General features: G+C 35.4%; 1 protein-coding gene across 2 annotated transcripts in view; it reads right to left on the bottom strand.

Moving 5' to 3' along the window:
* LOC122806395 (receptor-type tyrosine-protein phosphatase U-like) overlaps positions 1 to 22,829 on the bottom strand; it is a 1,549,454-nt gene that overhangs the window by 642,292 nt on the left and 884,333 nt on the right. For both annotated transcript variants that reach the window (XM_044076762.1, XM_044076771.1), the window contains one exon: positions 7,089 to 7,212. In XM_044076762.1, the coding sequence (XP_043932697.1) occupies positions 7,089 to 7,212 (124 nt within the window). The remainder of the gene's footprint in view (positions 1 to 7,088; positions 7,213 to 22,829) is intronic.

Genomic DNA, 22,829 nt, shown 5'->3' with positions numbered 1-22,829 from the left:
GGATCCATTTGTTGTACAGATAGTCTTTTAGTTGAAATTTGAAGGAATAGTAGTGAGGTATTAGTCTGATTGATACTGGAATACTGTTCCAGGTTTTCGCAACACAGTGTGTAAATAGATAGTAGATGCTTGTGAAAGGAATGTAAGTTGCGAATATAATGTTGAAGTAATGTTAACGTAATGTTGAGATTGTGAGAATGAGGAGTTGTACAGTATTCTATGTGTTAAGATTACTTGATTAAAAGTCAACAGGTAGAGTAGTTCAAAGCAATGTAAGGTTTTGAGAGCAGAACAGTGGTGACAACTGAGAGGCTGACTGGTAGCAAATTTAGCTATTTTGTTACAGCATTGAGTAAGTTTTGCTGTTAGTAAAGAGTGAAGATTTGTTAGGATAGGGGAGGCATATAGAAAGTATGGCAAGAGATAACTGGTCTTACTTGTGTTATTACTGATATGCAGGTCATATTTAAGGTCGCTTTTTATTGTTACACCTAATAACTCAGTATTTGAGACAACATTAATTGCAGTATGGCTAAGACAAGTAATTGCGAAGTTAGAGTAATCACAGGGGAGTTGTTTGGGTAAGAATAGCAGGAGTTTGGTTTTATTGGGATTTAGTAGGAGATGGTTGTTGGTAAGCCAGGGCTCGAGGGAACTGAATGCCTCTTGAGTTATGTTTTGAAGATGGACAATGTTGTTAGATGAGCAGATTATAGAGTCATCCGCATATTGAATAAGGATTGCTTGTTTAAAGGTGGTATGAAGATGATTAATAAAAATGTTGAAGAGGAGTGGACCCAGAATTGAACCTTGAGGTAGTAGATAGGGAGAGAAACTGGAATTCCATCCAACTGACTGATATCTGTCAGAGAGGTAACTGTTGAACCACTGAAAGGTAATTTCTGTTAATCCAAGTAGGGATAGCTGAGACAGGAGTTTGGGGTTGGAGGCAGTGTCAAAAGCTTTTGATAGATATAAAAATAGAGATGAGACTATGTTACCTGAATCTTTATATGTTCTGGATGTAATATGATTTCCTATTTTCATGGATCATTATTTTTGAGAGTCACACTTTTAATTCGTTTTGACTGCTATATGTGTTTCATAAAATGGTTTGATGATTCTATGATGACAGCCTTGGTATATCCATTTGGTAGAAAATTTCTAATGCACCGCTCAATTATTTGTAAATTCAAACCTGAATTTTAAACTCAATGTGATCAAAAAGTAGCATATAACAGAGCACATTACTACACAGTCATGTAATCATATCAACTATGAAAGTTAGATATCATGCTTCAAGAGTACAGTTTCCATAATTAAAGTTATTAGAGTACCTTGAAGAAATATCAGAGGGACAAATACTCTGTTCTAGCAGTTTCACTCCTTTTTCCATGACAGCACCCTGAAGATCACTCTTACCCTTCTTGTTAACCAGTTTCTAAATATTCTTTGAGACAGAAAATATTTGCAAGATGTTTGCTGGAGACAGATGGTTATTTCCAGAACAGGATGACACATCTGAACCAAAGGAAAGACTATGCATTGTTTTCGATTAAATCACTGACAGTGGCACACAACCTATACAGCATTTCCATGGGTTCAGGCAAGGGTTTTTGTGTTTGATAACTTTGGGTTCGTATTGCAAGATTGTGGAAAGATAAAATTCATTTTCCATTGCTTATACAGCTATCCTTTTAACAGATTTTAATAAATAAAAGGAACTGCTCAACTGAAAAAGTCTATAACAAATTATTAGAAAAGTATTGACAGTTAGGATCCACCCAGTAAAGGCAAAAAGGTCCTAAAGAAGTACAAGTAAACAAAAAGTAACCTGAGAATGAAACAGAAAACTACCTTTTTGGAAGCATCCTAATCTGCTGAGAATAATCAGTAAATGAGAAAGAAAGAGCCATTTTTCAAAAGACTAGATTACCCATGAAACAGATGGCAAATTTATGTCTTGCAAAGAAAACTAAGGTAATTCTGTGTCATGAATCAAAAAATACCTAGGAAGAATAAAGTATTCTAAACAACGTTGAGAAAGCTACATCAAATGGTAGGATGATTGCTCATCAGGACAAGGTAGATTGCATTAACCCAGAAATGGCAGGAACGAATTAAAAAAACTAAAGTAAAAAACAACATTTATGTCTAAACAGAAGAATATCCTGAACTTGTGGAAAGGAGCTGAGTACATTTGAGATCAAGTTAATTTGAGAATTATTAATCATTAATAATTCAGTTCTTTGATTTCAAGGCAAAAATATGCTTGTTAGGAAAACTGCAGTTGCTGGTACCATAAACCAATTACACAGTTGTGCATACAGTCCTCCCAAAATATTTGTTTTTGTCTGAACAGATAAATACACGCACACACACACATGCGTGCACATACAAGCACATGCACACACAAGCACATACACACACACACACATACACGCACATATGCACACACATGCACACACATGCACAAACATGCACAAACATGCACATGCACATACACGCACACACATTCACGTACATACACATGTGCACACATACACGCACACACAGGCACACACAGCACACACATACACACACATACACACATACACGCACATACATGCACATCACGCGCACACATATAAGCACACACACACACACACACACACACACACACACACAAAGCTTAATGTTGCATATTGTTCACTAAAACAACACCAGTAAAGATCCATTCCTAAGTATAACTCCAGCAAAGTTTTAAGTAAACTATTCAGTAAGTCATATAATCAAAGAGCATAAGTGTCCTCATTCTTCAAATTCACTTTTTATAAATATAATATTTCCCAGTGGGAATAGTAATAATTACAAACCATTTGCAAGCCTAATAATATGGAATAATCTGGTTGCAGTCATACCACTCAACTGTACATATTTTTGCAGAATGTCCAGATTTTTGTCTCATATTTTTGTTGTGTTCCTCCCAAAATCTGTATCTTTCTGGCAAATAGCTGAGGACTGAAGTCATTAAATAATGACAAATATCTGAGTTTAAGACTCCACATCCTTCAGAAAATTCATGCTAATGCAAAACCTATTATTCTATCAACTTTCGAAGTTTGTAAGAGCAATATTTGAAATCTGTCCCTACTTGTCCCCCCATCATTTTAGACTTTGTCCAGATTTTGTGCTCTGAGGTTGTGAGGTATGGTTGCAGTAAAGAAGGAGTTAGCAAAAGGAGATCTTAATATGAGGTCACAACATAGTGTAACCAAAAACTCTATAGCATGAGCAAATCTTCCATGCAATAAAAGTGCAGTTTTAAGAGACTTCCAAGAGATATGCAGTTCAGTGGTCAGAATCACCAAAACCATCAGAAAGAGAACAATGTGAAACTATTGCTGATAGGTACACAAAATAAAATTATCAAATAAAGTGAAATATCATAATTAATAAAACAGCAAAAATACAATTTAATTGAAGCACTACATTTCACAAATCATTACAGATTAGCTATCTTAAATTACTATCATTGATATTAAACATAACAATCTGAGCTTTCATATAGTCTAACAACAAGAAAATTACTGCATGGAATTTTCGAATATGAATTTTTACAATAACCACTATTTTTCAATTAAATATGTATGGGCACTTTGGGAAACACAGAGCTAAAGAAGTGAAAACATGGACCACAAACTTTGCTTCCTCATCTCTGACTCATCTAGTCATGTCTGCAGTTTATGGCAGTAGGACTACAGAATGCCTAGATAGCTAGAATAAGCAGATGCCATAATGTCATGCTCATCCACTAAACTTTAGCAGGGTAGTGAAAGTAAAAGTACTTTGGACTAGTTTTTGATGTACCTTTATATTTGTATTATTCCAGGGTAAAATCGTTGCTAAATTCCATGGTAAATAATGGCAGCTGATATAACGACAGCTGAGTTAGTGTATTTTAATGTTTGGCAAAATGTTTTCTAGTGAAAGCAAACCACCTTATACATGCATGGGAGAAGATGAACATGTCCTTTGCATATGAGAGGCTGTTACAACAATGACGTTATGCTTTACTTCCATTAATTTATAAATGTCCTCCTGCCCTAGTCCTCACCATGGATTAACAGACTTTAGCAAATGATAAATGGTGCTATGGGATTAGATTAAATCAAGGGTCAGAAAACTCATACTGTTGATGCAGAAGAATAAGAGATGCTAGAAGCTGCAGAAAAAGAAGTTATTCCTACAAGCTCTTAATTTGTCAGTGCTGATCTGGGCAATCCATGGGCCTGACATATCTTGGACAAAGTGATGAACCTCTTGGAAGAAGTAAGAAGTCCAGCTGAAGTTGCAATAACTACTTCTTCTACAAAAAAATAATTAACAGCAGATGTTAGTCATTTACCTGAGGTCAAAACCGAAGATGTATTGATTTATGCCAATAACAGCCCCCTGCTGATTCATACCAATAACAGCCCTCCTTCTCACTATTCCTTCACACACACATATTCACAGCTGCTAACTAAACTTAAGCATACAGTTATATTGTTTATTTCTGAACATGCCTGCTTGAGGGATTTGGTTATCATTCCAGGAGATTCCTTACTGACATATAGCATATGAGCATATATGCAAAGGCTGTCTTTTCTTGTATGAAACTAATTCAGCTTCACTCGGCTCTCTCTTCCTCGCTGAAGTTCCTTAATAAACTCCTCCCTGATAAACGTCCCTCTTGCATCATGAGCTGTAGCTTCCAACTGTTTGATAGCAACATGTTGCAGCCATTCCTCTCATACTCTTAGTGCATGAAATCTGGACACACCCTGAAATAATGGGGACACAGACCTACACATAGGGACAGACTTTAAATATTGCTCTTATAAACTTAGCTAGAACAGCAAGATGTGTGTTTGCATGTATTTTCTGAATAATATGAAATCTGAAATTCAAATGTGCCATTGTTTAGTGAATTCAAACCTCAGTGATTTTACAGAAAACTGCAAAATCTATAAAGAACAGAATGTAAATATGAGACAAAATTCTGGACATGCTGTGAAAATCTGGACAGTTGAGAGCTATGGTTGCAGCATATTCTTAAACATATCCCAGTAGGTAAATCATACACACCTGAAAGCTTTGCAAGGAGCTACCAGTGACAGCAAGTGATACTTGGCTAGACTTATACACATATGAACCTATGAAATGTGGGGGCAATTACTGGATGCATAGGAGACTGCTAAGTTAAACAACTGCAGCTGCACCCTTTAGAAGACAATTTTATAAAGATGACATTAGAAATAATCTAGACTAAACAAATTCATCTCTGAGATTCTGCTCACATACTAGAAATATACAATTTTAATGATTTCCAAGTGCACTCAAAGACATGAATTCTGATATCACATTGCTAGAAATACAGACTGTGATTTTACAAATTTTAATGACTCACCACTCACTGTTTTCTGTATCTCTCTCAACCCCCTTAAATATTATACAAGTATACTAGACTTCATCAAGAACATGTCACATCCACCAATCCTCACAATGAGGAACTACCATATAAAATATGTAGCTCAAAGTCTCAAGGGAGATTTAAAAAATGAGGCAGGGCTGTCAAAAAAATCACATCTATAAGTATCCATCTAGTAATACCTCCTGTTGTATCTGAACTTGCTAACTTATTACATCCAACCCTTTACTCAAGATGGTTTTTCATATTGTTAGATAAAAATAGTTGTTTTTGGCTTGCTTTTGGTTGGTACAGTTTTCTTAGCATAATACCTTTCTATATGTGTAATATACGAATTAACTCTCTGATGACTGGTGAAATACTGACGTGCATAATTAGCGACTCGCTGCTGTAACAAGTGTCACTTTGTTTGCTTAGTACTTAATCGTGTAATATTCAGAATTGTTGCTGAGTTGTGAGTGGTGTGTGACAGGAGTTTATACAGAGACTGAGCAATTAAAAATGGGAACTAATACTATCTATGTACATTTCCTTTAGGAAAACAAGAAATGTTCTCTGTGCATACAATTAAATGTAGTTGATCATGTCCTTCTGGAAAAATCATAATATAAAATACAGCTAAAAGAAAACAAAAGGCAGAATTATTTCAAAAGCATCTCTTGGGTGTGAAAAATTTCACATGAAGCATATTTCATACCATTAAACAATACAAATAGTGAGAATATGTTGATATCACAATATGCTGAAAGCATCAATGCCTTGTCTGGTAAACTGCAGCAAAAAAATTCTACACTAGAATTCTACATTACATCATTCGTAAGCACATTCTAGTCAGTCTACCTTTATGGTGCTCATGGTTTACATTCACCATCACATTTTTTTCTTTTTTATCTGTTTATTTTTATTTTATTTTATTTCATTTATTTATTTATTTATTTATCCTTTGTTGACTGGGTTAGTCCCACTAGGCTAGCAGCCCCTTCTCAAGGGAGACAGCAAGTGGTCTTTTGTGTTATATTCTCATATAATACTGATATAGAATTTTACACAAACAAACGCGCGCACACTTTCAGTGAGAAGTGCTCCACTGACATATGGCCAGTATAGTTTTACAACCATTTTGTTCTTCTTTAGGAACAAGAGCTGAGTGACTGAAACCATCACAGCCACATATGATCCTGCATGTATTTCCTCTATGTAATGCAAGTAGTTACACCTATAACCAGTTTCTTTTCTAAACATCTAAACCTTTGAGTGCTACTCCACAACCCAATCCTATATCATACATCAGAAAAAGGTAACCTGGCAATACACTACTCACCACCCTATTGTTGTTAATACCAGATAACTGGGCCTCGACATGGCATACATTCCTTTAGCTACATTTTTAAATATGCACTTTTTAATTTCATTTCTGTTTTATTAAAGCGTTCAATTCCTAAATACTGTCCAAGTAAACAAGTAACAAAGCAATGAGCAATATACGTAAAGAGGAACATAGTTATATCCAACACTAAATTATTAGTACAAAAATATTTCAATAAAGGAGATTTCTCTTGCAATTCAGAAATGCTGTTCTAAACAATGAATGCATAATGAGGTTTCATAGAGGAGGTTTAAATGTATGGCTACTAACCTGTAAACGATAATTGCTAAAATCAAGATAATGACAAGCAGGAAAAAGACAGCAGCAGCAGCACCTGCAGCTCCTCCTATTAATACAGCCCCTGGGGCAGGATCTGGTTTCAATGGAACAGACACTAAATGAAAGAAAAACGTTTTGTTAATTTATTTAGTAGTACATATAGTAGTACACTCATGTTAAGTTGAGGATTTAACAAGCATTGTGAAAACAATGAATTGCAATGTAAATTTACAATGCTAAAGTAGTACACTAAGGCATCTTGGATTAAAAATATTGCAAAATGTTTTTCTCAAATGTTCTTTACATGTCACAGTTAAAACCAGTACTACCAGGCCAACTTATAACACACCATAATCATTAGCTTGGAAAACTGTGCTGGTTCTTTTTTTTTTTCTCTCAAAAATGTTTTTATTTTTCAAATACATTTGAATGAATTCCATAGTATTTATACATAACATTTTAAATAACTATGTACACTATTTACATTAGCCTGACACTATAACAGATCTTAATGTATACAGTTACTTTATAAGTATGTCCAATCCATTATCAGAGTGTCTGATCAATTATTGTATAGTGTCAATCAACGATAAGTCTTTTCTCCAAGGGTTGTTGATAAATGGCTTTGGATAAATTCTTAGTTCTTTAATTTTAATTTTCAATAATGCTGTTGTCTGCAGTAGGCTGCAGAAATCTTCCAAAGTTGGTATTGTGTTTGTATTCCATCATCTTGTTATACACTTCCTTGAAATTGCAAGTATAGTCCATACTAGATACATGTTTGACCTATTTAAATAAGGACCTCTGTTCACATTTAACAATGCAAGAGCTTTAGTTAAATAAAATGATGCATTAAATAAAGCTTGTAGAAAGTTATTAATACCATTCCAAAATGGCTTAGTTTTAACACAATCAAAGAAAATGTGGTTCCAATCTGCACTGTGTACTTGCTCACATCTCCAACATACTCCTTTTATGGAAGAACTAATTTTACTGATTCTGTCTGGGATTAATAATGCTCTGTGCAAGCATTTCCAATTAAAAACTTTCCAGTATTGTGTAAAGGATATATATTTTATTGATAATAATATATTCAGTTACCTGTATCGAGTGTCCTTTTGTTATATATTTCCTATATGAGGTTTTGGGTGTTGTTTTTTAGTTTATCAATATTTTACAAAATTTTGAAATACTGTTCCCATGTCAAAGTCATTATATATGATTTCATATATGTATTTCGTAAATTTAGGTATTTCTTTAAATGAAGAATTTTGAATTATTCTACTTAAATCTTGCAAATATGACAGAATACTCTGTAAAGTTAGCAAGTCCTGTTGTGGAATTTTGTATGTTGTTTGTATTACTTGCATATCTAAAACTTTTAGTTCTTTGATACATTGTAGCCAACAAACAAATCCTTTCTGTTCCCAGGAATTAATAATTCCTCTATATATTTTATGTGGAAAGTTCTTTGTGACTATAAATGGTGATAAAAGATCAAACCAGATTTTTACATCTATATTTGCATTAATAATTTTCCTAAATGAGTCAATGTAATAATTAATCATATGAGTTTTAATGCGTTTAGTTATGTTATATTGCATATTAATACATAATATGTGCCATGGCAAATTGTTTTTATTTATTTGAAATTTTTTTGTAAATCAAATTTGTTTATTGATATTACAGTTAGTAATTCTTTACAACCTGCAGAGTAATTTGGACTTATCCAATCTGAGATTGTTTTAGATATTGATGCTTTTATATATGTTTCTATATCAGGAAAGTTTAATCCACCCATGGTTTGACATGCTGTATTAAAGCTATTCTGTTTCTTTTGGGAAACCATAAACATTTTATTAGGCATTAAGTATATTCCTTTCTGGTAACAGTTGCATTGCCAAGGCTATATATAGGATCTTGGGCAGTAAAACCATTTTTATTAACTATAGTCTATCTTCAAATGTTAATATTATTTTGTTCCATTTTTCCACAGAGATTTTTAACTGTATTGATGATATTACTGTAGTTTTTGAGACTAATTCATTATTATCCTTGCATACCTCAATTCCTAGATATTTTAAGGTAGATTCTTGTTTCCCTATGATGTGACACCCTTAGTCTGCAGTTCTTATTCTTTTTTATTTAAAAATAAAAATTTTGATTTTGATTAATTGAAATGGAGTCCTGAAGTCATGTAAAATTTGTCAATTAATATATCTAATTCTTCTAATATCTCTTTTGTATTAGATAATGTTAGTAATATGTCATCGGCAAATAGCATTACTTTAGAATTATATTGTTCATAAACATCTATTCCTTTGATTTTTATATTGTTATGAATTGAATCTGCCAATATTTCAATAGCCACAGCAAATACAATTGGTGACATGGGACACCCTTGTTTAGTGCCTTTTGTTATATGTATAGATTCAGAGGTAAAAGGACCTAACTTGACATATGCTAAATTATTTGTATATATATATTTTTTAGGAGATGAACAAAGGATGTAGGGATGAACAAAGGATGTAGGAAATTCAAATAACGTTAGGATTTTGAATAAATAGTCCCAATTTAGGGAATCAAAGGCTTTCTCTATATCTAAGCCAATTATGAGTGTTTATTTTCTTTATTAACATAGTCTATAAGAGAAATTATCCTTTTAATATTGTCATGTGTGCGTCTATGATATATAAATCCAGTTTTATCGTTATATTTTGTTTTGGATAGTGGTATTTTCATTCTGTTAGTTAATATTGTCATAAATATCTTATAGTCATTATTTAATAATGATATAGGTCTATATGAGGTACACAGGTTTGGGGATTTGTTTTCCTTTTGGATTGGTGTCATTAAGGAATATCTCCAAGAAGGTGGTATTAAAGCTTGTGACTGAATTTCTAATAGAGTTTTATGGAAGAGGGATAGTATCTTTGAAGGAAAAATTTTTATATATTTCCATAATTATGCCATCTATACCTGGAGCTTTATTATTTTTACCCTCTTTTATTGTATCTGTAATTTCTTTGTAGGACATGGGTGTTTGCAGATCTAGTTTTAATTTTTCTGCTATTTTTTATATTAGAACATTTTCCATCTAGATTTAATTGAGTGATATGTATATTTTCTTTTTGGAAATGTTCTATATAGTGATGTCTATAGACATTAAGAATGTCACCTATGTCCGAGACATTTTTCCCTTTCTTTTCATGGAAGATACTTTTAATGTTATTAGCATTTGACTGTATTTTGATTCTTGTGGATAAATTATGTATACATTTGGGAGAAGTGGCCAAGGTATTAATTTTTAGTTTTTCTAAAGCAACTGTCCTGTTTCTGACAAACCGATAACTAGAATTTCTTAAAGGACAAGCATCAAATAAATCTATTCTGCTCATTGGATTTAACATTAATTTTATGCAGCTGAAAAGAGCTTCTAAAAGCATTACAGGTGAAAATGTATTAGAGCATGGAAGTGTGAGTATAATGATAATGTTGTTATGGCAGGTTTCGCTTCCTAATAAAATTTGACTATTTTCTGATCAAAAGTCCAAACTGCAAACACAAAACAGTGACACCACTCGAGCATTAAACAGCACTCAAAGTAAAAAAATGTACTAAAAAGGCAAATTGTTGGGTATTAAGGTTATCTGCACCCCAATGTGGGGCTAAACCCCACTCCCATAATATATACTGATGAAAATACTTGTCCAAATGGCACAAGGAAATGGAAAAAAGGAAAAACTTCTGAAACTGAAATAAGACACTGAAATCTTTTATTTAAACTTTTATTTAAACCAGTATTTTCATTGGTTTGTTGTTTATTTTTTAGTACTGGTTGAAGTATTATTTTCTTGATATATATATATATATATATATATATATATATATATATAAACATTTGAAATGTCAGAATCCACTAAAGCAAGTCCTGAAATGCGGCAAAAGATGTCACTTACATATACTAATTCTGAGATGTCATCTCTCAAAATATTCCCTTTTCTCCAAGGTATGGCAATCTTGCAGTTGGTATATATACTGTAAATTGGAGGGTGCAGGGGGCTTGCTCCCCATATTATATATATATATATATATATATATATATATATATATATATATATATATATATCTACTTTACATGACTTGACTGAAAACTCAAAATACTGAATTTCATTTGACTAAGACCACAATACCTAATTTTCAAAATACTAAAAACTCATTTGACTGACTCTCATTATACTGAAAACTTACTATGCTGAATTTCAAAATACTGAATTTTAAGCCAAAGACATGGACACTTACACTACTGAATTTTAAGCCATAGACATGGATACTCACCAATGACTAACTCTTTCCAAAACTTAAAAACTATTTATTTACCCTCTTAACAGAAACCGGATGATATAAAACCAAACTAGGTATTTTAGTTAGTTTTTATATCTGCACCCCCCACAACCTCCAACTATATATACTAACTCCAGGATTGCACTACAGTGTGGAAAAGGACATATACCTTTTGCTTACTTTACAGTACTATACACACTGCCACTACTGCCAAGAGTGCATGAAACGTCTGCCATATTACTGTAGATAATTTCCATAAAAATGTAACGAAACATTCCCACATTTAGAAACACTGCAACACTACTTTCTACATTACTATCAGTATTCTGAGAGTCGGTGCCTTAAGTTGCAGCAATTTTTTTTATCACAAGCAAGTCACATGTGAAGGGAAACACACATCACGTCTATGGCTTAAAATTCAGTATTTTGAAATTCAGCATTGTAAGCTTTCAGTATAATGAGACTCAGTCAAATGAGTTTTCAGTATTTTGAGTTTTCAGTCATGTGAAGTACACACATATATATATATATATATATATATATATATATATATATATATATATATATATCGGTTTACCATCAAAATTATGGGTGAAGGTTCGGCAACCATGGGATGTTGAATTACATTTGGGTGAATCCCATTTTGTCAAGCCTTCATGTGTGCGAGGTCCTGGTCAGCAAATGCACTGTGCATTTGCATATGCATTGTTGGTGTTGTAAGTAGAGATCTCAGTACAGTTTTGACTGGGAAATTTACCCCTTTCCCCACTGTAGTCCAATATTGGAGTTGGAATATATAATTTGCAGGGGGTGTGGAGGGTGCAGGGTGGCTTGCTCCCCTACAAAACCATATAGTGTAATGTTGTGCAGTACATTCGTACTGCTCACAACCAGAACTACAGTTATTCTTCTAACAGGTTTGGAGTAAACAGTATGTTGAATAATGCCGAATCGAATAATTGGCATGTGATTCGACAAACTGGCTTGATCAGTGTCCTGTGTTTGGTCATGTTTTTCTCTGTCTTGCACATTTTTTGTTTTGTTCATCACACATATGGTAGTAAACTATTTATACATATATATATATATATATATATATATATATATATATATATATATATATATATATATTTATATATATAGAGAGAGAGAGCGAGCAAGAGACAGAGAGTATATTCTCCACCATGGTTGCTGCAACTTGAGAAAAAGAGGAATCCCCATAATATTGTAACCTTGATGTTCCAGGACAAAACCAAATAGTTGCACTACTGATCACACAAATGAGTGTTAAAAATTGGTGTTCTGATAATAAGGGTAGCACCTGACAGCTTTGTTAAAAGTCACTGTGTAGCTTTAATAGTAATTTCAAGGATTTATGGCCACTGGAGCTGCGATTATTTCCTTGTTCCAGAATTTCACTAAGAAACACATGAAAGACAGAGGTCCATTGTAGATATTTAATATTTACTACATCAATCTGTGATTAAACCTCAACATTTCAGTCACTGAATCACTGAAAACTATTGAAAGATCAGTGCAACAAACAATAAAAGAAATATACAGCAATCGCCATATTTTAACTATTTCATATTATATTACATTTTGGGTGCCATTTACAAATGCATTGCACTTAAGCATTTAAGCTTAACATCAACAAAACACAGCTCATAATTGCTGGACCTCCCAGGACTTTGTACTATGGATCCACTGGGAGCATCCCACCAGCTTATTCATTGCTGGGACACAAAAGCAGGGCATTCCCGTGAAAGCTGAGAGAGCTATGACACATTTGTTTACATTTAGAAATCCCAATCAGGTCTTCCGTTCCATAGCAAGAGTCAAGTGGTTGGGAGTAGGCAAGCTTGCTAATTCTGGGAGTTGCTCTATATTCTTTTCATTTGGACTATCCCCTCCTCCTCAGCAGCATTTTTGAGCCCAGTACTACTGTGCACTGAATTCCTCTCTGCTTACTAGAAGTACCATGGCTTGGGTGTCTCAAACTCCACTGAGGTAATACCTAGTGTTGTACTTATGTCCTAGCCACCTTCCCACCATGATGGGCATGCTGACAATGGTTCCTCACTCCCAACTCCCTAGTCAGTTTGACAAGCACCTAGTCCACTACATGATCTAAGGCCACCTGTGACATAATAAGAGCTTTACCCCTCAACACCATGGAGCTGCCACTGATCAAAATAAGAAAGTGATGCTAAAATTTGAGTCTCACAGGGACTTTAATCTACTGTGTCCCAGTTTTAAATGATCCAGTGTTTATTTTATTTCTGATAAAAAGGCGGTCTGTCCTGGGTATTAAGTGAAAATGTATCTAATACACAATTAAAATAGGGTACTATATTTATCTAACAAGAACTACAACAGCTAAACATGCATCTGCATTATTTACTCATGATAAATTTAAGTAAACTAGAGAGGGCAACAACATATCTGCAAAGTTCAAAAAAGACATATTTAAACGTTAAATTATGTTTTGGAACTGGGTCAATGTCAAGGTGCATAGAGCTAAAGCAGACAGTGATACAACTAGCTTAACATACTGAAATTACATTATAAAACACAAACTTGATAGAATTATGAAGTATCAATGGAAAAAATGTTTTTTGAACAGAGTAGTTAATAATCTACAGTTTACACACGTTATGACATTTACCAAACAGCATTTTAGTCAAACAAAGCACTGTATAACATTAAATTATTGGATGCAAATATAACATTTGTACCTCAAAAGTGTTGAACTGAAACTTATCTTGTGAGAATAAGTGTTGGATCTATCTATTTGTGAAACTAAAGATGAATACAACTATTACATAAGTGGTACACGGATCTATATTTACTAGTATTCCAAAAGAATATTAAGAATATGAATTGAGAGATACAGAGCATTAAGGCCATTTTTGTTACTTTGCTGATCACCATATGTTAAATTTCACAAAACTAGGCCTATCAGAAAAGGTGAGTTGTCTGAATGTGGCAATGATGTATTACAGACAATAAAATATCTTTTAGGAGAAAGTGAAGAAGAAAAAGAAGAAGACTAACAACTAGTCAGGAGAAGTTAGGCCTTAAACTAGGAGTTTGATGGTGAGAAGGCATGGACTATGTAAAAGGCTAACAATAACACGAACTTGGTAAATAATAGGCAAACTGTGGAGCACCAAACATAGCATGTGCTCTTTATCAAATTGCTGGTGGAATTATGGAAAATAAATTCCACTTTGTTATGGTTGCCCATGAAAGAATTAAATGGAGAAGAGAAACATCAGTAAGTATTATAGCTTTCAACTTCTAAATATATTTTCTGCAAATACAATATTATTGTAAAATAAAGTAATATAAAATATGTTTCTAAATGTATAAACAAAGTAATACATAATGCGTCAGTTGATATAATTTGATCCTAAGGGTTTCCAGGTTTGAACACTAACAGGAGAACTAAACCTGCTAGGGGATGAATTATAACAATATGTGAGGTTATTTACTTAAATAAAAAAAAATCACAATAATTTATTTTTTCATATGCATAAGATTAGGCAAACAGAGTAAAGAATGTGAATAAAGTCAATAATAATGATTGTTTTTATTTCTCCAAGTTAACTAAAACTCTAATACTATCAAACCTTTTTACCTCATATAAAAACCTTAATAACGTACGCTCATCCAAGAAATTACTAGTATCCACAAGTATATCTAACAATATCTCTGGTGACTCTCTTTTCTGTAATGCTGTTGGAAAATACTGGAACCAACTTCCAAATGAACTTACATCTCTGTCCTCTTTAACACTATTTAAACAAAAATTGAAACTTTACCTTAAAACACACTGGTTATGCCCCTGTACAAACCCAGACTAATCTAAATGGCATGGCTATCATCATCACTGATGACCTAGCTTTTTTCAACCAATACCTCTACTTTCATGGACTAATCCAAATATGTTCCTTGCTCTATCCACAAAAAAAAAAAAAAAAAAAACACTTCTTTTTTTTCTTCCTTCCTTGAGAATAGAGTTACTAGCAAATGTATATAATGTTCTGTAACAATTTTTGTATTCAACGATTGAAATGTAATATAATAATCTGCTATTACTTTTTGTACATGTATTTATATGTTAACCATTTTATGTTTATGTTTATCTTTTTGTTAATCTTTTCAAGTGGAGCTTATCTCCCCGGGCCTCTGCTGAAAATGGACATGTATCCAGTTAGACTAGCGCGGTCAACAAATGTAAAATAAATAAATAAATAAAATAAAATAAATGAAACAAAAAGGGAATAATATAAGACAACTGTGAACAAAGTTGTTAAGATCTTTTACAAAGAGCTGTCTTTGCTGGGGAAAAAAATTCTGCCAGATTTATCTAACTTTAATTGAAAATAGTTGAAATGATGCACTCAAGACAGGAAGATATACATACTGCACTCTGTATCCTCTTTAGTGTTTGGGTTAGAGAGATACAAATTAGCTAGTAGGATGGTAATGGAAAAAAGTTTTGAGAGAATAGACAGTTTTAAACAAAGAAGAAAGTAAATTTCCCTGGCAGCATTAGCTTTAGAATGTGCTAAGGATAAAGTTACAGAAATATTTTCTACTTTCAAGGCTAGTCCGTGAATTTTCTTAAAGAGCTAGTTTTTAAGTAAATGTTTTATGCAATAAATGCAGATAGTTTTCTACTCCAGAAGGAAATACTGAAAATAGTTTCTGTTTGTAAATTCCTGCATACACTGTTGAAAACTCCTGGTGTTCTGGCCACAGTGTGATTCTCAACCAATCTGGAAATATATTGTTGATTGATAAGTATATTTCTTGTCATTTTAACCTTTCAGAGTTCTGTATTGTCTTAATTTTGCTTGACTTAATTATTTTATATATTTTCTGGCATTATCTGTTTCTCATCTGTCCTGAAACTGCATTGTTTTCTGTTTGTCATCTGTCCTGAAACTGCTTCCCCCCATATTCATGTGGTGAAGTTTATAAAACTGGTCTAACAGCTTTTGTGTTATCTGATGGCTTCAAGGCTTGCTGATTTAAAAATAGTTTCTGTTTGAAAATTCCTGCATACACTGTTGGAAACTCTAGTGTTCTGGCTGCAGTGTGATTCTCAAACAATCTGGAAATATATCGCTGATTGATAAGTATATTTCTTGGCATTTTAACCTTTCAGAGTTCTGCTTTGTCTTAATTTTGCCTGATTTAATTATTTTATATATTTTCTGGCATTGTTTTCTGTTTTACATCTGTCCTGAAACTGTTTCCCCCTCCCCCCACCCTATTGTTGTAGTGGTGTTATAGTTGGTGGCTTTGCAGTTGCCCGCCTCTACAGTAAATTTGGTAAATTTGATCTGGGACACCCCTCCCAGTCTGGTGTTCACTCTACTTAATACAGAGAGAACATTTGAGAAGGCCAACCCACTTAGGTTCTTAACCTTGAATTTTTCTTCTGCTCCTTCTTCCTCTCTCCTTAAACTTTGCTAAAAAAATTACACTCTATTTTGCTTTTGCCTCTTCTTAAAAGTACTCAATTGTATTTATTCTGCTCCATTTATTACTGCTTGGTAGTAGCCTGATTAAACTGTAACTGTTACTCCTTTTGGTTTAAGCACTTGGGCTTCAGACCAGTTGTTTTACATTAAGAAGGTTTGTGGTTTTCACTGTTGTGGCAGGACAAGTAGCTTATATCCTTCTAAGTTGGGAATTGCTGATTTAAGGTTCAATGTCTGTTATTCTAAAAGTGTATTAGTTCTGGTTAAAGCACTTGGACTTCAGGCCAGTTATTTTTCATTAAGAAGGTTTGTGGTCTGCACTCTTGTGGGAGGACAGTCTAGATTCTGCCCTTCTGAGCTGGGAATTTCTGGTTAAAGGCTTATTGTGCCTGCTTATTTGAACTGTTTTTTTTTTCTGAAATTGGTGCGCCTTGGCTGCTGCAGCATAAATTAGATTCAGGCATCATGAATCTAGTTTTGTTTGTATAACTTGAGCACTAATCCAGGCCATCTCTTTTGGAGAAGGTTCCCCTGCACCCTGGTGGCAGGAGTGTGCAGTTAGAACTTGTCTGATTGAAGACTGCTGGAACAGGACTCAGTTTTGAGCATTTTTACTGGTTAATTGGGTAATTTGTTTAAATCAGTTTGCTCATTTTCTATTCTTATATAAAAAATTGCACTTTATTCATCTGCTTTTACTGCATTTGTGTTTCTTCCTACTTTATTACTTTATTTTGCGTTTGCTGATTGTTCTTAAAAGTACTTAATTGCATTTATTCTGCTGCATTTATTACTGCTCGTTAGTAGCCTGATTAAATTGTAACTGTTATTATAAACCTTTGGTTGAAGCACTTGGGCATCAGACCAGTTGTTTTACTTAACAAAAGTTTGTGGTCTGCATAGTTGTGGCAGGACAGGTAGCTTAGATCCTTCTAAGTTGGGAGTTGCTGATTGAAGGCTTAGTGTCTGTTATTCTAAAACTGTATTAGTTTTGGTTTAAGCACTTGGGCTTTGGGCCAGTTATTTTACATTAAGAAGGTATGGTCTGCACTCTTGTGGGAGGAGAGGGTAGATTCTGCCCTTCTGAGCTGGGAGTTTCTGGTTAAAGGCTTATTGTGCCTGCTTATTTGAACTGTTTCTTTCTGAAATTGGTATACCTTGTTTGCTGTAACATAGGCTAAATTCAGATCTGCTGAATCTAGCTTTGTTTGTATAACTTGAGGACTAATCCAGACCATCTTTTTTTGGAGAAGGTTTCCCCTGCACCCTACTGGTAGGAGTGTGCAGTTAGAACATGTCTGATTGAAGACGGCTGGAACGGGGCTCAGTTTTTAACTTTTTATTGGTTAATTTGTTTCAATCAGTTTGCTCACTTGCTACTGTTATATTAAAAAAAAAAAAAAAATATATATATATATATATATATATATATATATATATATATATATATATATATATATATATATATATATATATATATATATATATATATATATATATATACACACACACACACACACACACACACACACACACACTTTATGCATCGCCGCTTAGCTAGGGTTAAACTATTCCTGTTGCCATAGAGTCTGCTCTTCAAATTTTCCCTTAGAACTAGCCAGTTTTTTAGTTTTAGCACTAAAATCTGTTTTTTTTTTTGAGCTCAGCACTTGTTCAGAACTCGTTGTAAGCACTAAATATGCTACAAATTACTACAGCACTCAACCTTCCTCACTTGTTTAAAGGAAAACAGTTTTTAGTACTTAATAAATAAGCACCTATCTAGGCATGTCTAAGGGTCAGCTCCTGGTGTTTTCTCCTGTCTACCTGATGAATCTAGGCATCTTGGGGCAATGCAGCAATTGCCTCAAGTACACAGACAACTGTCTCCTCCTACCACCCAACACTACAACCTGTGAGAGATGCACTTATATAGCCAAACTGGAAGCAAAGCTCTCTTCATCCAAGACTGGACTAGACAGTCAAGAGGAGAAGGTAAACACTTGCACCACACCACACTCATCACATAGTCCCTCAAAACTTACACAACCAAAACACACACACATAGAAACATGAAACACATACCTACATTCGTGGAGGCTCTCAATAAAAATCTGCTCAAGCAACAGAAACCTCCAAAGCAGAAATGCAAGCAACCTCCACCCCCAACACAACCCAAATGACATATAGCCCACAAACTCAGTATAACACTCAACCACCACCCATAAGGCATAAAACCGTACTCTACACTCTAGTCATATGTGACTCTATAGTCAGGCACACTGATGTTCCACTCACTGGGCTAAACAAGGAGAAAGTTACTGTCAGCTGCCTGTCAGGTGCCAGGATCCGTCACATAACGCATGCACTCAGGTCACTCCACAGCAAGTACAAATAAGACTCTGCCATTGTCCATGTTGGTGTGAATGACCTGATATGTACTTCCCTAGACTACATGAAAAGATACATGGAGGAGTTCTCTGATCTTGTAGCCCAGGCAGTTATGACCCTAGCCCTGTAGCATCCTGCAATCAGCCAGAATGATACGACAGTACAAGGACAAAATGATTGACTTCAACAATTGGCTAAGCTTCTGGTGTCATTCTAAGGGGATCCAGTATCTGTCTGCCTGGGCTGACATGATCGACAGACCACAATGCTTTGCCAGAGATGGCTTACACCTTTTGCCCCTGGGATTCCGGATACTGGCTAAGGCCCTTGCCACCCCTATAGTGCCTTTATAGGCAAGGTTCAAATGACAAATTCACCACCTTAACAGGTACAAGCAAGCAAAATCTGAGGGTAATGCTGCTCAATGCTAGAAGTCTAAACCTTAAAATGCATTCACTGGAGGCACTCCTTAAAATGGAGACCATCAACATCTGTGCAGTGACAGAGACCTTTGTTCAAGGCTCTAGAGAGCACCCCTGCATTACCAGGCAATAATTCATACCACACCTTTTGGACACCTAACCTGGACCGAAACACTAAAGGCGGAGGTGTGTCCAAATTCATTAAGGATATCCACAACTCCAGGCTAGTTGCTCAGCATACTGCATCCAAGATTACCTAAGTGCAACTAACTCTGGGCAAGACTGAAATCCAAATTGTAACCTGATACAGATCCCCACCATGCCTCAGGATTCCCACTCCTCATTTCTTGATACACTGGAAAATATTAGGGTACAACCCAACACCCTAATAATGGGAGAATTCAACTACCCCATCATTAATTGGAAAAACTACTCATGTACCAACTCTTTTGCTCAAAGATTTCTGGAATTCATAAATTCCAATGCCTAGGATCAAATTATCCACACCCCCACCATGGGCAGCAATATCCTAGACTTTGTCATTACCAATATGGGCGACCGGTGTTCCACAACAGAGGTCAATTCCTCGTTGGTCAGATCCAACCACAAGCTAATCACCCTAGACATCCACATCCTGCCTCCACCCCCCATTAGAGAAACCACAGTAAAAAATGTCTCCAAAGCCAACTTCACACTTCTTAGGACAGAAGTGGCAAACTTCACAACACCCATGAAGATGGACAATAGAGGTACGACTGCTGAATCCTACACAAATGCACTTTATAAGTACTTACACGAGTGCATGGATCATACTATCCCTAACAGAACCAAGATGCTATCCTCCAAAACAAGGAAGCCAATCTGGTGGTCCCCTGCCATAAACAAACTCTACAACAGAAGAAAGAAACTGTTGCAAATAGAGTAAAATCCCATGATTGGAGGAACTACCTGGTCAGCCTCAGTAAGAAGCTGAGATCCCTCATAAAATCCTCCAAAGTTAGTTACGAAAACAAAATCGCCACTGATTTTAAAGACAACCACAAAGCATTCTATAGCTATGTCAAAAATTTCAATGGCAACACTCAGATCTGCTCTGAGTTACAGCACAATGGCACTAAATATACAGAACCAACTGATATTGCCAACATCCTGGCAGATAGGTTCAGTGCTAACGTTACCCCCCTCTCACCTCCTAAAGGATTCTATACTGGAAGAATGCAAAGTTCCTGTAATCAAGGCTGCACAGGTAAAAGCCACACTCTCCAAAGCCAAGAACACAGCATCCATGGGACCTGACAACATCCCAGGCTGCATTCTACACAAACTGCAGAATGAACTGGCACCCTACCTAAGCACCATGTTCAGTCATAGCCTCACATCAGGCTTTGTGCCCACTGAATGGTGCACAGCAACGGTTATCCCACTCCACAAAGGCGGAGCCACCACGGACCCCGGGAACTACCTCACCATTAGCCTAATGAGCCTGGTCTGCAAGGCCATGGAATGTATCATCATGGATCTTATACACAAAGACATTCGTAATCTTCAAATTCTGGACACCACCCAGTTTGGATTTGTAAAACGTAGATCATGTCTCCTAAAACTGATAGACTTCTTTGAAGCAGTCACCAAAGCCGTAGACGAGGGTAAGGTGGTTCACACAGCACATTTAGAACTCGATAAGGCATTTGACACCACCCCCACTGTGGAATTATAGATAAACTCACTAAACTAGGTATAAATTCCTATGTCACAAGATGGGTTGCCAACTGTCTCACTGACAGAACTCACACTGTGAAAGTAGCGGACTCCAAATTCAACTTCAGACCAGTGACAAGTGGAGATCCACAGGGTTCAGTTCTTGGTCCTCTCCTGTTTGGTATTTACTTTTCTGAAGTACTGGCTAACACAGAAGATCTTTGGCTAATGAAGTTCACAGATGACTGCAAACTAGGAGCCATAATTGAAACTCCTAATGATGTGGACATCTTACAAAAGGGTCTCACAGAGACAGATGCCTGGTGGCAAAGCCATGGCCTCAAGCTCAATGCCAAAAAGTGCATTGTCATCCCCTTTGGTAGAAACTCTGTACCTATGAGCTACCACATAGGTGGTAGTCTACTTAACACTGAAAGTGTGATAAGAAACCTTAGGACACAGGTGGACTGTAGTCTCTCCTTTGATAATCACCGCAGTAGTGAGGAAATCCTTCTATGTGGCACACCTCATCACAAAAGTTTTCTCATCCAGGAAAAAAAAAGGTCACTGTTCTCCTCTACTCGTTACTCATTAGACCCATTGTAGAGTACAACGCCCCTTTTGGTATGTACCTCACAATACATCTACAACAACTGGAAAGGCCGCAGAAATACCTCACAAAGAAGATTACCAGCCTCAAACAGTTACCCTACACAAACCATCTCAAAAAACTCCAGCTTTACTCCGTTGCATATTGCCTGCTCAGAGGCGATCTCTGCCTAATATACAAAGCTATGTCAAACCCAGAGCTGTTGGACATGCTCCACTTAAAGAAATCCCAATCCCTCTGAGTTACATGTTCTAGCGACCTAAACCTTGTCACTACAATAAACAGAACATGCTGGAGGGATAGATCCCTTTCCCAGAGACTTCCCATACTCTGGAACAAACTACCTATCTCTATCAAACAAAGCTCCTCATTAGCACTCTTCAAGAAAAATCTTGATAATTGGATGGGAAATAGGAAATTCACCCCGGGGATCACCTCTACTTGACAGGGGCTCAGGAAAATAATTTTCTTGGGTGGCAAAAGCCAGGGTACTTTTTTGGCTAGGCTTATATAGGCCCTGGGGCCAATAGCCTAGTACCTACTTATGAACCTAAGAACTGTAGTAATGCATTTAGTTGCAAACGTTGGCATTATGTACTCCAGAATGGGCATCCTTAGTTCTGGGTTACATATTGCCAGTAATAGCAGCTACGAATTTGAAGCTAAAGCTTTAAGATGTAACATTCTATTTTTGCATATTTACATTTTTTCTGTATGATACAAAGCCAAGGTGGGCACAGAAATTAAAACAATCTGGAAAATGTGATGT

The sequence above is a fragment of the Protopterus annectens genome, chromosome 1.part1 (genome assembly GCF_019279795.1).
Source record: "Protopterus annectens isolate FY-2018-M chromosome 1.part1, PAN1.0, whole genome shotgun sequence".
Classification (NCBI taxonomy): domain Eukaryota; kingdom Metazoa; phylum Chordata; order Ceratodontiformes; family Protopteridae; genus Protopterus; species Protopterus annectens.
This window is presented reverse-complemented; position numbering and strand designations above follow the sequence as displayed.